Genomic DNA, 18,010 nt, shown 5'->3' with positions numbered 1-18,010 from the left:
AATAATCCAAGCTTGAGAAAATATATTAATACATTCAGCGAAATGAATTACAAGCATGAGGACAGATTATAGCTATTTACACTGAAAGAATACCTTCTCCAGAAGTCAATTTGGGTTTTGCGCTAGTCTTTGTACTCAACAAGCAATATTCTCTTCACAATCAAGTTTTGGAAGTCACTTAAAAAATGTCTGCAATTAGTGAGTGTGTGTGTGTGTGTGTGTGTGTGTGTGTGTGTGTCTCCATCAACTGGAGGGGGGGTAGGGGGGGGGGGGGAGGGGAGACAACTTATGTTGCGATGTGTCACAAGGCGCTGTTCTAGGAATGTTGCTATTTTCTTCATTCCGATATAGAGTAAATTTAACCTTTTTGCAGGTGATGCTACAATTCTCATTGACAAATTGTCAGATAATCTTGAATAAACTATGAACAAAGTTTTCAGTGAAATTTTAAATTGGCTTTCTTCAAATGGTATCTCACAAAGCAGATAAAACCCATTATATGAGGTTCCATACACTACAAAGAAATCTTGAAGAAATTAACTTAAAGTGTGGAGACCAACCAAAACAAAACGTTGAGGATACAAAATTCCTGGCTGCATATATAGACAGCTAATGTAATTGGTCAACACACATTCTTCATCTTTTTAGAAGACTTAGCTCAGCAATATTTGCACTATGAATTATTGCTTCAGTGGCTGAAGTAGATACCATTAAAGACTTCCTAATTCAGCTACTTCCATTAATTAATGTCCTATGCTTTTATATTCTGGAATAACCAACATTTCTCAAAAACACTGCAGTAATAAAAGCCATCACGATAATGAGTGGTGCCCACTGTACACAACTTGCAGGTACTTGATTCGAAAGATGCGGATCCTCACCACCTCCTCAGTATATTTTTTCCTTCTGGACCTTTGTCAGTAATAGCTTTTCTCTGTGCAAAGGTAACAGCGAATATCATGACTATAATGCAAGAACCAAAAACAGTATGCACACTGAATTGAAACATCTAAATTTGGCTGAAAAAGAAGTTTATTACTCTAGCATTAAGCTCTATAATGCACTCACATTAAATAACAAATTCTTCATAAGTAGTTGCTGAAATTCAAACAAATTCTGAAAGAGTACCAAACAAAAAACTTTTTTTTAATAAAAAAAAAATTCTATCCTGCAACTGTTTTTGGCTGCCATCCTTTATTGTGAAGAATTTTAACAGTTGCTGCTGCAGCCATGTTTAAAATCTTGTTTTATATGGTTAATGAATTTATAAGAAAAAATGAAAACCATCCCTAAACTTACAATTGTTTTAGAAACACCATTAATTACTTTTATTTGTAGCACTACCACAGACACAAAAATTTGGTGTTTGGTATTCATGTACTTATTTATTGTGATATTTAGCTTAACTCTGCTTCATGTAAATACACAATTTTTTGTTAACTGGGTATATTTTTATTTGATAACTTATTTAAATTGTATCTTTTATTGTATTTAGGTAAGTTACGTCTGATTTGTGTACAATTTGATACATTCCATATCCTTGTGATTCACTCATTACCTTGATCTTGCACGAGATAAACAAGTATGGAGAACTGCATCAAACCTACTTTTGGACTGAAGACAGCAGTATAAAAGTGAAACACACTTGACCAGGAAAACTTTATGTAAACTAACACAAACTCTGCAGTTTTTGTTGATATAGAGCAAAACATGCTGTTTTACAAAGTGATGTAAAATAGGGTATTTTCCCCACTCCCATTTAGAAATGTCTTAAATCTGACTGTAGCAGTGTACTAAATTGCTAACTAATAGTTATTTTTGAAAATGGATTCTGACATTTTTTTTCCTAAATCTGATAGGATAATCTTAGGATGTCAGTTCATTTTCATTTTCACTGTAAGGAACATGACTAGATGTCATCAAACAAAATAGCCCTATTTCCAATTTATTCCATTCCAGTAACAGATTTAGTTGCCAAGGTCACACTTCCTACTCTTTTACATAACAAACTGCACCAACTTCCGTATCATGCTGTCTAAGTGGATGCCGTGATTTCTGGTCCTACACTACCATGCATTTGTTTAATGTGGAAGTGACCGGCCATGACTGATGGGCCCTACTGCCACAGTTGTATGTTTCCCTAATTATTTGGTGGCACCTGAAGATGAAGCTTTAGGTCTTGGAACTGGTCGTGCAATAAATAAGAAATTACTGACAACTGAATTGGATTTTTTATTTTATCAATATGTACCAAAAATGATGCACTTTAGGGAGACCTGTAATGCAGTGTATTTATTAAAGAGCATGTCTTTGTAGTCAGCATGTTTAGATATGAAAAACACAGCAGTTTAGTTTTGCAATCTGGTAGACCAATATGGTGTTCACTCAGCATGCATGTATCTCCCACTTACAGTATAGGATGTGACATACACAGTAGTAGCTGCTGAAAACAGTTTTGCTTTGTGAGCTCCTAATCAAATTATTACCTTTCAACCAGACCTTAGAGCTTGCGTTACACAACAATTCAGTTAGTGACCACAAGATTTAGTCATGAAATAGTAAAAATAATATTCAACAAATACTAAAATAAACATTTTCGGTGTGCTGTTTGACCACCAGGCACATGTTTACATGATGACGCACATCTTTTGCTGTGACTAGATGATGAGAGAAACCAAACAGGTACCATGTTTATTTACATGTTTGTGAAGTTAAAGTGACATATTTGGTGGTTTTCATATTTATAAATACATACTACAAAAATATTTCCAAACTGTATTATTTCTGATACAACTTGTGCACAAATATTGGGAAATGTGACATCACTGGGCAAAACTATGGTGTTACCTATAATACAAGTTAATAAAAAATTTGAAGATTGCTTCATTACTGTGATAAAGGGGATTTTTAACGATGAAATCAGCAAGCTTTAGAGAAACATGAATGAACAAATATTTCAGGCAGAGGTGAAGGAAACACAAACACACTGGGTTACAACTTCAAATCAAACTAACTTCTCTTATGGTCATAGATCCATCAAAGTATGTGTTCATATTCATAGGAACTTGTTTTAACCAGAGGAGGAGGAGGAACTCTGTTAGTGCTGACTTATAATGAGCCTGTTCTGTTATACCTGTAATGCCAGGATTCATCTGCATAAATATTCCCATGGATTACAAATCCATTCAAATCATGTCTCAGAATTGCTTCAATGTCTTCCTTTAATCTGACTTGGTGGGGATCCCAAACACACTACAGTACTCAAGAATGGATCACAGAATATAAGACTGTTTGTTGATATTTTAGTGTATGGTCAAGTATCATCATGTGACTACAGGAGGGTAAAGGATGATTTACACAGAGTTTCTGATTGGTGGGATGAATGGCAGACCAGGTTGAATTAAAGGGAGACATCAAAGCAATTCAGAGGCAGGCTGCTAGATTCGTTACCAGTAGTGTCAGTCAACATGCAAGTATTAGGTAGATGCTTTGTGAACTCAAATGGGAATCCCTGGAGAGAAGGTGACATGAAATACTGACAAAATTTAGAGAACGGGAATTTGTGGCTGACCACAGAACAATTCTAGTGCCATCAACATAAATTTTGCATAAACACAGTGGAAAAAAGATAAGATAATCTAGAGGTCATAAAGAGACATATAGACAGTCTTTTTCCCCCTCATTCCATTTGCAAGCAACACAGAAAAGGTAATGACTGGTAGTGGTACAAGGTACCCTCTGCCATCCACTGTGTAATAGCTTGTGGGGTATTATGTAGATGTAGATTATTTAGTAGAAAAGCAACTATTCATGTCTGGAGGAAATGTAGACATTGTCAAATATCTGGTGGTGTGCTGAAGGCAGTTTGTCTTCCATGTTCAAATATAGACTCCAGGCAGCTGTTTTGTTCTGACAGATCGACAGCATAATGTCTCCAACTTTGTTTGAAAAATTTCCAATAATTTATGGCTGCAGAGCTATTTTTGTTATAACGGACTAGATTTAATTGCTCTAGTGCATCTCATTTTCAACAAACACACACACACACACACACACACACACACACACACACACACACACACAGAGAGAGAGAGAGAGAGAGAGAGAGAGAGAGAAACCATAAAACAAGACAAAAATAAGGAATGTCAGGTACTTCAAAGTAATACCGAAATGGATAAACAACAACACCAAAATTAGCCATAACATAAAATGATTTTTTCCTTTCCCTAAGAAAAGATCATAATAAATATGATTCTTCATATGTTTAATATATTACTCACTCTGTGTGTGTGTGTGTGTGTGTGTGTGTGTGTGTGTGTGTGTGTCTGTGAGAGAGAGAGAGAGAGAGAGAGAGAGAGAATATGCCTCCAGCAGATGCTTCACAGTCCTATGTAAAAGACAATGTCCTGCAACTACTTTGGCTTCTAATACTACAGCTGTTATGATCTCACCTTATAGCTGTCAATTCTGTGCGTTCATGCTCACTTGGGGTGAGATCAGGAATTAGTGAAAGATGTGAAATCTGTACTGATGCCCAACCCAGCTGGAAGATGATGACAAATGCAGAATAATATATAAGCTGAGCCCACTGATGGCTATGTTCGCAGTTCAAGCATGGTGAGAATATTAGAGGAAAGCTGAATAGTACACACACTGTACCTGTGAAATGAAAAGGATTACTCTTAGTGTTCTGAATCAACTTTTATCAAGTAACTACAGTCACATTAAAACTACTATAATTTATAAACAGGGAAAATTAAAACAAAATAGCTGAAAGATGACTATAAGAATTTGTCTTAAATGAAGAACAGAACAAGCAAAAGTCAGATCATCATTATGTGCTCTAACACTGTTTGTACAACTGCAAGGAATGTGAACAGTGCAAAGGGCTTTCAGTAGAAGAGACCTGCTTCCAGTATCTAAGGTGAAGTGCTCATAGTTCCTAAGATATGCATTTTAGAGCCCTGTTTATTATACTTTTTGCTTCAAACGGTTGTTCCTGCCATGTCCATGAATATTGTCCATTACTCCTCAGATACCCTGTATATCGTGTCTATGATGGACTGAAAATTGTTATATCATTAATTTTATCATAAGGTACAAAATGGGAAAGTCCCCCATTTCTGCTACATATCATCATTTGATTTTCTTAAAATCTGGCAAAGACTATTTTTCAAACAGCTATGTTTATTGAATTCTGTGTTGGTGCAGAAAGAGTTCAAACAGGTAGTTCCATTACTTAATGCATACAATTCAATTTAATGTAGACAAAAGGGAATTTTATATTTTTTCAAAGGTCAACACTGGTTTGCCACTATCTGGAAACTTGTTGTATTATACAGTGAACAACTTTAAGATAATCTGCACCACCTTGTATGTGTAATAGCAGAGCCTCTGTAATTGATGTAGGACAAATCGAGATGTCACCAACATCACCACAAGGTTCAGCAAGCAAAATGGCACTGTTAGATTAAAAATACATACAGAAATTGACAAAAATATCCCATAAACTGTACAGAGTAACTTACAATAGGTAACCAGTAAAAAACTAGCAATGGTCGACAAAAAGGACTGAAATTTTCATTTTTCTACATTAAAGTTAATGTCCTTACACATCCATTACTGAATTGTGCATTTCATACTGGACAGTACATTCAGAAACCAGCTGTGCATTAACTGGTGAGACAAAAAATGTAACTATACTCGATTCATCATAACAATAAACCTGACACAAACAGTACACCCTGTATTCTTCCACATTTGCTTGAATGTCATTGTTGTTAATTTCGTGTGGGGTGGAAGCAGAGCCATGTCCAGTACAGTCAGATGCTATCATAAGGATACATTTTATGCTGTGCTGCATGCACGTAGATTGAGCACTAATGTGTGCAACAGCTTTATTGGTGCTTTAAACTTGGATAGCTTTGACCAGTCAGTTGGTCCAACTAACCTACACTAATGCAAGCAGTTGCAGTTCAGATGTAAAGAGGAATGAGCAAAGAAAATATAGCTTCATATGTGATTTAATTTTCGAAGAGAATGGATAATATTTGGCAAAACTCCAGCTTCTTAGGTGACCAGACAGAAAGCATAAAATGCTCTTGTTCTCATCTAACATAGTATTCTAATTACAAACAAGAACAATGAAAATTCCTAACTTAAACACAGGGTAATTTTTCTGAGCGAGCTACGTGTGATGCAAAAGCATACTGCACGGATTTCATCGTATTGTTGAATACTGAAAGCACTAATGGTATTAATTATAGTCGGTTGTCTGATAATCTCTTAGCTCCTTCCTTTTGAAAATGGAGATATACATTTCAGTTCTGGGACTGTGACCTGCTTTGTTGATAACGAGTCAATCATCATCAGAATCCGTGAAGCCCCCCAGGCACTGCATTTTCTCCTCTCTTTTATGACACGCCAGCATTCGGCAGTGATGAGTGAAAAAGCTGCATGCGTTAGTTCCGGTGTGTCTAGTAGCTTAACAGTTTTGTTATTTCTTGGGCCAAATTCCTTAACTTGGCTCCAGATCAGTTCTGTTGAGCTTACATTGTAATGGTACGGTGGCACATGTAAAAATGCAGCAATTATATGATGTGCTCGATGCTGTAAAAATGATTGTTTTTCATGTTTCTACAACACTTGACTCTCCAGCTCATGTGAGACTACATCTATGGTGTAAAACAATGGACATAGTCCAAATAAAGAGTATCTGGATTTTCAGTTTTGCCCTAAAAAATTAAATTGTGATGTTTTCTTAATTTAAGCAACCTTTATTAACTATCTTTCACAAAATATCAATAATTAAGAATTTATATTTGAACTGAAAACAGGAATTTCTTGTGCAATATGCAAATTGAAACAAGAATATGTGCATTATTCATAAAAAAATGATGATGAATTTTACAATTATGAGATGTAGGTATTTCAAATTGAATGATAAATAAATAAATAAAGGCTAAGGCAAGACTTGAACCAGAGACCTATAAATTTCACTAGGTTATCGCTCTACTACACTGATGATTCTGCTATATGTCCAGTGTGTATTTCTTTCTCAACTGTATCAAATATGGTATGCCGGAAAACTTCAAAACCAATTTTGTTTCTGTAAATTTATGAAAAACATGAAGAACAACCTATTTCTCAGCACTTTTTAACCATGTTCCATGGGCATGTTTCACTACAGAGCAGGAAGCAGCCTCACACATTTTCATACTTCATATTAACAGTGAGACAATAAGAGCACAACAGTACAGAGACAGTGACTGCACACATTTTTTAAACAAAAACTATAAAGCTAAAGCGTGTATGAGAAAACCATTTATGGCTGTTAATACACTAGAATATCTTAAAGTCTCATTAAACATAACTTAGTAATAAGATATCTACAGCCTCTGACCAATCATCACATTTGTGTTTGTTCATATCATGTTTTCTCATATGTTCAAGTTTACACAGCTGGGGACTCAAATAGTACAAAATCACAATGAAAAATTTGATAATATTTTTTTGCCAGCTGAGGTAGAAAGCATCCCTACATTAAATACTGGAGATCCAGAGTTTTCAGACTACTTATAATACAAGCTATGGAGCTACAAACCAATTAGAAGTGTGTGTATTGTAGTTTGCAAATTTACACCAGACAGATCTCCCCATCATATAACACACAAAATACAGCGAGCTGCACTATAAATTCCTCACTCAGTTTGATGTACATAGGCATCTCCAATCATGCCTCTCATAAAACATTCTACATTTGGGGAGTAGAAACATCTTAAATAAAATTGCAACACAATGAGTATGATCATCATGTGCTTAAGACAGTCCAGAAATTGTATTTGAGCAGCAAGCATGGATATCATGATGATGCATTACACCCTGTAAATGATCAGTTGCTGTTGATATCTTCCTGTCATATGTGCCAAGCATAATTTAATGTTTAAGTTTGTCCAGGTTCTGGATGATGTTGCTTCACTTACAAACAATTGAAGTTCTGTAATGGTTATTGTAAAATTGTTGATGGTAAAAAGTGTTAGACCACACATTGTTTACAGGCTTAAAAGATGCGCAGAAGAGATTATTTCTTTTGAGTTCTTTCTAACTGTCAGTTTAAGTACAGTATCTTTACATTCTATTTTTGCTAGTAATTTTATATATTTTGATAAACAAAAAAATAAAAAATAAAAACACTCACCAAACAAATGCCATGTTTTGCGTCTTCCGTACTTGCAGAGCCAAAAGTTGTCATCTTTATCCGACTGATATCCTACAAATGGTGTGGCTACTGCATCTGCTATTTGTCCAATTAACAGCACTAGGCCAGCTAAAAAACTGTTGAACTGTAGCACCAAATGAAAAAATACTAGAAGATAAGTAAACCACATAGACGCACATATATCATTCAAAACATGGCCAACACCATAGGCTAAACGGTGTTTTAGTGGAAGACGGCTAATTATTTCAGTATAGTCACTACTCGGTCTTCTTTCAGTTGACTCCATCATCAGGGTTGAAGTAGGACAGCTGAAATCAGGAAACATTTGTTTACAATACAACTGAAAAAAGCACTGATAGTATTTAATTTAAACGTAAATTACAAGAAGAAATGTACTTAGCTGGGTGTTTAAAATGGTAGTTGGGAAATAACAATAGCATATAGAGGCTGCACATTGTGACCTACTCATCCCATTCTCTTTCCTCCATTCATTTACTCTTTTCTTACCCCTTTTGAATAACACATACAGGTAAAACTACATCCATTTCAGATTCAAGAAAACTGCTTATTACAGTCAAAAAAAATTTTTTTTTCCTTTCTGTGCCATTCACATTACTCTGTCACTTCTGTAAATAATTTAAATTTAGTACTTCCTTATCACACCAAAGTAATTCTGGTATGAGAAGTAAAGCTGCCGCTCACCATATAGCAGAGATGCTGAGTTGCAGATGGCAGTGTGCTTTCAGTTGCCTGAAACTGCAGCTATAATTGCAAGAGTCTTTTTGAAGTGCCTATCTGCGCGACTCAATACCTTTGCTGGTGAGTAGCAACTTTCCTTCTCATAATATGGTTACATTCAATCCTGGATTTTCCATTGTTTGATCAAAGTAATACTGCTGTTACAGAGAAAAAAAAAAAAAAAAAAAAAAAAATCGGCCATGACTTTTCAAAGAAACTAGCATTTGCTGGGAGTGATTTAGGGAAATCATGGAAGTCCTAAATCAGGATGGCCAGATGCAGATTTGATCCACTGCCATCCTAAATGCGAGTCCAGTGTGCTAACCACTGCCCGATCTCGCTCAGTGGCAAACTTTATAACGGGAGATGTACATATGGAGACGAAAGAGGGTGTGATGTGCATCTAGATGTCTACTCTGTAATTCACACTTAAGTGCCTGGGAAAGAGTTCATCAAATCACTTTCAGGCTATTTTCCACTGTTCCATTCTCGAATAACACATGGGAAAAGTAAAACACTTAAATCTTCCTGTAAGGCCTCTAAATTCACTTATTTTATTATTATGATCATTTCTTCCTATGTAAGTTGGCATCATCAAAATATTTTCACATTTAGAAGAAAGTCTGTGATTGAAATTTAATGAAAAGATCTTGCTACAAAGAAAAATGACTGTTTTAAGGATAGCCACACTAACTTATTTATCACACCTGCAACACTCTCCCCCCTATTTCATGATAATATCAAATGTGCTGCCCTTCTGTGAACTTTTCAATGTCTCACCAATCCCGTCTCATACAGATCCCATACCATGCAACAATATTCTAGTAAACGGCAGACAATTGTAGTGTAGGTAGTCTCTTTAGCACACCTGCTGCATCTTTTAAATGCTCTGCTAATAAAACGCAGTCTTTGTTTCATCTTCGCCACAGAATTTTCTATGAGATCATTACGATTTACATTGTTAATAATTGTAATACCTAAGTATTTAGTGGAACTGATAGCCTTTAAATTCTTGCAATTTATCATGCAACCAAAATTTAATGGAATCCTTTTAGTACTCAAGTGGATGACTTTACACTTTTCATTATTTAGAGTGGATTGCCACTTTTCACACCATACAGATCACCATATCTAAATCATTTTGCAATTGGTTTTGATCTTCTGGTAAGTTTATTAGGGAGCAAATGACAGGACAAACTGCAAACAATTTATGACAGCTGCTCAGATTGTCTCTCAAATAGGAACAGCAGAGAATCTCTAACACTTCCCCCTGGGGAAACATCACCCAGTCACACAACTGAGATGACAGGCACACACAATTTGACTGTAAGTAATTTTAAAAACAGTGTCAAATAATTCTGAAAATCTAGAAAAATGGAATCGATTTGAGCCCTGCCAGTAGCACTCATTACTTTGAGTTGATAAAGAGCTAGTCATGTTTTAGAAGAACACTGTGTTCTGAATCCTTGCTGATAACGTGTCAATAAATCTTTCTATAAGGTAATTCATAATGCTTGAACACAGTATATGTTCCAAAATTCCCCCTGCAAATCAACTTCGGTGATATGGGTCTATAATTCAATGGATTGTTTGTCCTTCTTTCTTGAGTATTGGTGTAACTTGTGCAACTTTCCAGTCTTTGGGTACGGATTGTTCATCGAGCAAGAAGTTTTATATAAGCTAAATATGAGACTATTATATCAGCTTACTCTGAAAGGAATGTAACTAGTATACAATATAGACTGGAAGAATATTTCTTTGAATTTAAGCCATATCTGGTCTATGCTTACATAGTTTGGAAGGATTGTAGACAGTCTCTCGAGAAGGCGTCAAGGAAATGTGTTCCTGCTTTTTTAAATACGAAGGTCGTTAAATAAGCAATGCAACACTTTTTTTTCCAATCAGTTTCAGTTGAAAACATGTGAAATAGTTTTTGTGGAATATTCCCATTTCACATCCCCTACAGTCTCATGAAATTCTGATATGTGGTGCACTATATACATCCTTGAAAACAGCGTCTGTGTCAGAGGTACGTTCCAGGTAGATAGCTGTCACTGAATTTCTTTCGTGGCAAACCAGAGCATCATACAGGGTGACAAGTATTTAAACCGACAAACTCTGGGAGGTTGTAGGGGACATCAAAACAAATATTTTTTCCTAATGTCACTTTTTCCTTTGAGGAGTATTTAAACCGGTACAGGAAGATTTCTCTGGCGGTAAATTAATTAAACCAACCATCAATTTTCCATTCTTTTATGACCAAGAGACAACATATTAACAACCCAATTTCAATTATAGCAGATTTTAAAAAATGCCTCCATTGACATGTAAACAAAGGTTACACCATCGGATCATGTTCTGTCTGACATGGGCAAAAACCCCAGGAGTATCCTGAATTGTTCCTGCTACTGCTACTATCCGGGCAACCAGATCCTCTTCTGATGCAACAGGAGTTGCGTAAACAAAGTTGCGCATCTCTCCTCACACAAAAAAGTGCAAAGGGGACATATCTGGGGATTGAGCAGGCCATGGTACAGGACCAACTCTGCCAATCCACATTTCTGGGAACCGTCGGTCCAGGAATCGACGCACACGGCGACTGAAATGTGCCGGCGCCCCGTCATGTTGGAACCACATGCGTTGTCTTGTAGGGAGCGGGACGTCTTCCAGCAACTCTGGCGAGAAACTTGTGATAGTGCCTGCCATTTAATGGCCTAGATAGCAGATATGGCACAATTAAACAGTCCCCAATAACACCGACCCACACATTAACGAAGAACCACACTTGATGAGCGCTAGTAACTGTGGCATGTGGGTTATCTTCACTTCAAACAGGCGAATTGTGCATGTTGAAGACTCCATATCATGCCCGAATGTTGCTTCATCAGTAAACAACACCCCGAGTATGGAAATGTAGGATGCATTTCACACTGTTCCAGGTACCACTGCGAAAACTGTACTCTGGTTGGATAATCAACTGGTTCCAGGTTGTGGACACGCTGTAAGTGAAATGGACGTACCAATTGCTCTCGAAGGACTGTTCTTACATTTGTCTGATTCGTCCCCATGTTACGTGCAATTGCACGAGTGCTGATTGAAGAATCCCGCTCCACATGCTGCAAGACAGTTTCCTCAAATTGCAGAGTTCTTACCATGCGCCGGCGTCCCTTTCCAGGTAATCTGCTAAATGACCCGGTCTCACGTAGACGCTGGCACACAGCAGCAAAGGTCGTATGATGCGGGATACGGCGATTAGGATATTGTTGTTGATAAACCCGCTGTGCAGCTCGTCCATTGTGGTGCACTATGTAGTACACACCAACCATATCAGTGTACTTACTCCAGGTGTATCACTCCATTAGTAAACAGAGACATTGCACTACTACACAGGTGGACAGCAGTTTCCTACAACTGAAGAGCATAATACGGCCTCCAACGGTTTAAACAACACTCATAGGAAAAATGACATTATGGAAAAATATCTGTTTTGATGTCCGCTACAACCTCCCAGAGTTTGTTGGTTTAAATACTTTTCACCCTGTAGATTTTCATAGGTACCTGCAGAATGTTTACCGAGACCTGCTAGCCAATGAGAGCATGGCGAGTCATTGGGTGAGGTGTCTCATCAATGCAATAAGGTTCCACAAACCTGTCTGCTCTCCTGCATACCACCTGGACGCTGGTAGATAGACACAATAAAACACACACACACACACACACACACACACACACACACACACACACACACAAAAATTTCAAGCTTTCGCAATCCAAGGTCGCTTCATCAGGAAAGAGGGAAGGGGAGGGAAAGACGAAAGGATGTGGGTTTTAAGGGAGAGGGTAAGGAATCATTCGAATCCCGGGAGCTGAAAGACTTACCTTAGGGGGAAAAAAGGACAGGTATACACTAGCGCGCACGCACGCGCCCACACACACACACACACACACACACACACACACACACATATATCCATCTGCATATATACAGACAGAGGCAGACATATGTAAAGGCCATATATATATATATATATATATATCTAAAAAGAAAGATGATGAAACTTACCAAACAAAAGCGCTGGCAGGTCGATAGACACACAAACAAACACAAACATACACACAAAATTCTAGCTTTCGCAACCAATGGTTGCCTCGTCAGGAAAGAGGGAAGGAGAAGGAAAGACAAAAGGATATGGGTTTTAAGGGAGAGGGTAAGGAGTCATTCCAATCCCGGGAGCGGAAAGACTTACCTTAGGGGGAAAAAAGGACAGGTATACACTCGCGCACACACACACATATCCATCCACACATACACAGACACAAGCAGACATTTGTAAAGGCAAACTCTTTGCCATTACAAATGTCTGCTTGTGTCTGTGTATGTGTGGATGGATATGTGTGTGTGTGCGAGTGTATACCTGTCCTTTTTTCCCCCTAAGGTAAGTCTTTCCGCTCCCGGGATTGGAATGACTCCTTACCCTCTCCCTTAAAACCCATATCCTTTTGTCTTTCCTTCTCCTTCCCTCTTTCCTGACGAGGCAACCATTGGTTGCGAAAGCTAGAATTTTGTGTGTATGTTTGTGTTTGTTTGTGTGTCTATCGACCTGCCAGCGCTTTTGTTTGGTAAGTTTCATCATCTTTCTTTTTAGATATATTTTTCCACGTGGAATGTTTCCCTCTATTATATTCATATCATATATATATATATATATATATATATATATATATATAATAGAGGGAAACATTCCACGCGGGAAAAATATATTTAAAAACAAAGATGATGTGACTTACCATACGAAAGCGCTGGCAGGTCGATAGAAACACAAACAGACACATACATACACACAAAATTCAAGCTTTCGCAACAAACTGTTGCCTCATCAGGAAAGAGGGAAGGAGAGGGAAAGACGAAAGGAAGTGGGTTTTAAGGGAGAGGGTAAGGAGTCATTCCAATCCCGGGAGCGGAAAGACTTACCTTAGGGGGAGAAAAGGACGGGTATACACTCGCGCGCGCACACACACACATATCCATCCACACATATACAGACACAAGCAGACATATTAAAAGGCAAAGAGTTTGGGCAGAGATGTCAGTCGAGGTGGAAGTGCAGAGGCAAAGATGTTGTTGAATGACAGGTGAGGTATGAGTGGCAGCAACTTGAAATTAGCGGAGATTGAGGCCTGGTGGATAACGGGAAGAGAGGATATATTGAAGAGCAAGTTCCCATCTCCGGAGTTCAGAAGGGTTGGTGTTAGTGGGAAGTCCTGCCCTGAAATGAGATCCATCTTTCATGAAATCCTCCCCACTCCACCAAGAGTGTCTTTCCGCCGTCCACCTAACCTTCATAACCTCTTAGTTCATCCCTATGAAATCCCCAAACCTTCTTCCCTACCCTCTGGCTCCTACCCTTGTAACCGCCCCCGGTGTAAAACCTGTCCCATGCACCCTCCCACCACCACCTACTCCAGTCCTGTAACCCGGAAGGTGTACACGATCAGAGGCAGAGCCACGTGTGAAAGCACCCACGTGATTTACCAACTGACCTGCCTACACTGTGACGCATTCTATGTGGGAATGACCAGCGACAAACTGTCCATTCGCATGAATGGACACAGGCAGACAGTGTTTGTTGGTAATGAGGATCACACTGTGGCTAAACATGCCTTGCTGCACGGCCAGCACATCTTGGCACAGTGTTACACCGTCCGGGTTATCTGGATACTTCCCACTAACACCAACCCTTCTGAACTCCGGAGATGGGAACTTGCTCTTCAATATATCCTCTCTTCCCGTTATCCACCAGGCCTCAATCTCCGCTAATTTCAAGTTGCCACCACTCATACCTCACCTGTCATTCAACAACATCTTTGCCTCTGCACTTCCGCCTCGACTGACATCTCTGCCCAAACTCCTTGCCTTTTAATATGTCTGCTTGTGTCTGTATATGTGTGGATGGATATGTGTGTGTGCGCGCGTGAGTGTATACCCGTCCTTTTTTCCCCCTAAGGTAAGTCTTTCCGCTCCCGGGATTGGAATGACTCCTTACCCTCTCCTTTAAAACCCACATCCTTTTGTCTTTCCCTCTCCTTCCCTCTTTCCTGACGAAGCAACCGTTGGTTGCGAAAGCTAGAATTTTGTGTGTATATTTGTGTGTCTATTGATGTGCCATCGCTTTCGTTTGGTAAGTCACATCATCTTTGTTTTTTTAATATATATATATATATATATATATATATATATATATATAAAATACACACACAGGGCGTTTCATAAGTAATGGTTAATATTCAGGGATTTGACAGGAATGATCATTCAAAACAAAAAAAGTCAAGTAAACACAGGCTCTAAAATGCATACCTTAAGAGCTATTTGAAATTCTGGATCTTCGATACTGTGAAACAAATTTCTTCTACTGCAAGCTCTTTGCTTTCCATGTTTTGGAAAGTGGTAGTACAGAATAAATCAAGACAAAAGTGTCCAGTAAATGAGTGCTCTAAAACGCATACCTCAAGAGCTATGAGCACTTGCTCATCTTTGTTACTTTGAACACAACTCATCTAATGAAGAAGTATTCATAACTTTTAAAGTGCGGATTTTAGAGCACATGTTTACTAGACACCTATTTCTTGTTTGGTCCATATTACCACTTACCAAAATATGGAAAGCAAAGAGCCTGCAGTAGAAAAGATCTGTTTCACAGTATCCAAGATCAAGACTTGCTCACAGTTCTTAAGGTACACATTTAAGAGCCCATGTTTACTTGACTTTTTGTTTCCAACCATCATTCCTGTCATTTCCCTGAATATTGACCATCACTTTTGAAACACCCTGTGTACTATACTAGTTTCAGAAACAGAACAGACTACACCAACCTGTAGGCCAATAGGTGATGTCAGCTATCCCCTGATCTGCAATAGGTACACGTTTCAAATGGAGAGCCGCTCATTAAAATTTTCTCCATGTCCCACTTCCATCTATTGTATGTTAAGATTGCACATGCATAATGACATATCTGTAGGTCACAACATGATTTGAATTTCTAAGCTCCCAGTTTCCAAATTAAAGCACTGCATGAAAGAAAGGCCAACTGAATGCTCTTTACCAACTTGTTATTTAAATTGAATCACATGGTATGGATGACCAGTTGTATATCAGAAGGACACTGCAGATGATGATCAGGCATACAGCAAAAGGGATAATAGCTCATAACATGACAATTGTCTTCTGGCATAGCTACCTTTAATAGAAATGGCTCTCACTGACATACATGTCCAGTCATGCTCAAAGACTATTTCCTACACTTCAGAAAGTGATAGCAGATGTTTAATGGCCTTCTTTGCTAGCATCACTCACATGTGGTTTTCGTTACCAGACTTATGGTTGAGCTGATTAATATCTCCATTCCTGTTGCTTGCCTACTGTACTCTTTATTTCAGCACAATTGTTGCATCACTTGTCAACAATCTGTATTATACACTCTTAACAAGATCTACCATTTGATTATTTCCTTCTACCATTCCTTCAACTGCTGTTAGCTCCTACCTCTCATGTTCATACTGACCACACTTTTACGATAAGCAGCAATGTCACAACACAATACATTGCAATTTTTCTTTTATGTATTTGCACATACTCTAGTTCAGTCAAATGATGCTTCTTTAATTTTTTTGAGCAGGGAAGGAAGTGTTGCATTTCCTGGAATATTATTATCTGTCGTACATGAAAATAGTGTCATGAAGGGTGTAGGAAAATTCTTTAGATTCAAAATTTAGTCTTACTATCGACAGTTTGTTATCATTTAAATACAGGACCTTATCAGACATCTGTGCTGACAGTAAAGACACCCTATATCATTACTTTCTATGGCTGTTAAAGCACCATCTAGTGAATGGTAAGAGCATGATAAAAACTATCATTCCTCTGTTAATTCTAAGCTGTTGATGATGCTGTGGCATGATTTATGGACTTCAAAAACTACAAAAAGTACTGGGAAAGTTTTGCAATACGATTCAACAAGAGGTCACAGGAGGCCAATCGTGCTGTGTTCTGAGAATACTTCATACCTGCAGTGTAGCCTCTGTGCCAAGTCTGTGGGCGTAGTCACTCACAAGCACAGTTAGTTTTAAGTGCTCGGTATGGCACTGTGTTAATGAAGTGAGATTCGGGAAGTTTTGCAGTACAACTTTGCGCGTGGTTTAAACCTAGACCAGTGCTTTGAAGAAATCACTCTTGTGTTACGTGATGTGTGTCCACATCATATGACTATATTCAGGTGGTAAAGAGTGTTCCAAAGAGGAAATTTCACTCTGGAGGATGCTGAGAGGCCAGGATCATCAGTTATGGAGGAAAACATTGATGCTGTGAGGAAAATGCTAGAGACCTATAAGCAGATAGAGAATTACTTTAGGGCTAAATTCACCAGCAATTCATTTGATTCTGCATGATCATTTGCCAGTAAAGAAACTTTGTTTTTTTCTGAGTGCCACAGAGTGATGGAAGAGTAGATAACACAATGTGTGACTTGGTGCTGGCAGATGTTATAGAAGTTTTCTACAAGACAACCTCAGTATGTGAATAACATCTCGCCAGGTGATGAGACTTGGCTCTATCAGTAAAGAAGAAAATGATAGCCTTTTTCAAACTGAGAGGAATTGTGAAACATGTTGTTTTGGACACATGCAAGACAGTCACAGCTACTTGGTACACTGAACAGTGCCTGCCCAAACTCATCCAAATCTTTGAAGAACCTGTGACCGAAGTCAAGAATGGACACTTGCTTCATCCATCACAACACTCCAGCTCATTGCACCAAAGCATGTACCTAATATTGCAGGGTACAGTGCTGAAACTTCTTGACCACCCTCCTTCCAATCCAGACCAAGCTCCTTGTGACTTTGCACTGTTACTGGATGTGAAAATGAAGCTGAAAGGAGTGCAGTTTTAAAGTGATGAGGACTTCAATGAGTGTGCCTTTCTTCCTACAGAAACTTGGGAGAACTGGCTTAGAGACTGGTTTCAGAGGATGGGGAGGTGTATTCCACATAGTGGAAATTACT

The 18,010-nt window shown here is 38.2% G+C and overlaps 1 protein-coding gene across 4 annotated transcripts in view; it reads right to left on the bottom strand.

Moving 5' to 3' along the window:
* LOC124612727 (major facilitator superfamily domain-containing protein 12-like) overlaps positions 1-18,010 on the bottom strand; it is a 61,158-nt gene that overhangs the window by 34,487 nt on the left and 8,661 nt on the right. For all 4 annotated transcript variants that reach the window (XM_047141096.1, XM_047141095.1, XM_047141097.1 and 1 more), the window contains exons 3-4: positions 8,198-8,526; positions 4,452-4,659 (exon numbers count right to left, since the gene is read on the bottom strand). In XM_047141096.1, coding sequence (XP_046997052.1) covers positions 4,452-4,659; positions 8,198-8,507 — 518 coding nt within the window. In that variant the 5' untranslated portion in view covers positions 8,508-8,526. The remainder of the gene's footprint in view (positions 1-4,451; positions 4,660-8,197; positions 8,527-18,010) is intronic.

The sequence above is a fragment of the Schistocerca americana genome, chromosome 4 (genome assembly GCF_021461395.2).
Source record: "Schistocerca americana isolate TAMUIC-IGC-003095 chromosome 4, iqSchAmer2.1, whole genome shotgun sequence".
Taxonomy (NCBI): Eukaryota; Metazoa; Arthropoda; class Insecta; order Orthoptera; family Acrididae; genus Schistocerca; species Schistocerca americana.
Note: the sequence above shows the minus strand (reverse complement) of the source record. Positions and strands in the feature narration are given on the sequence as shown.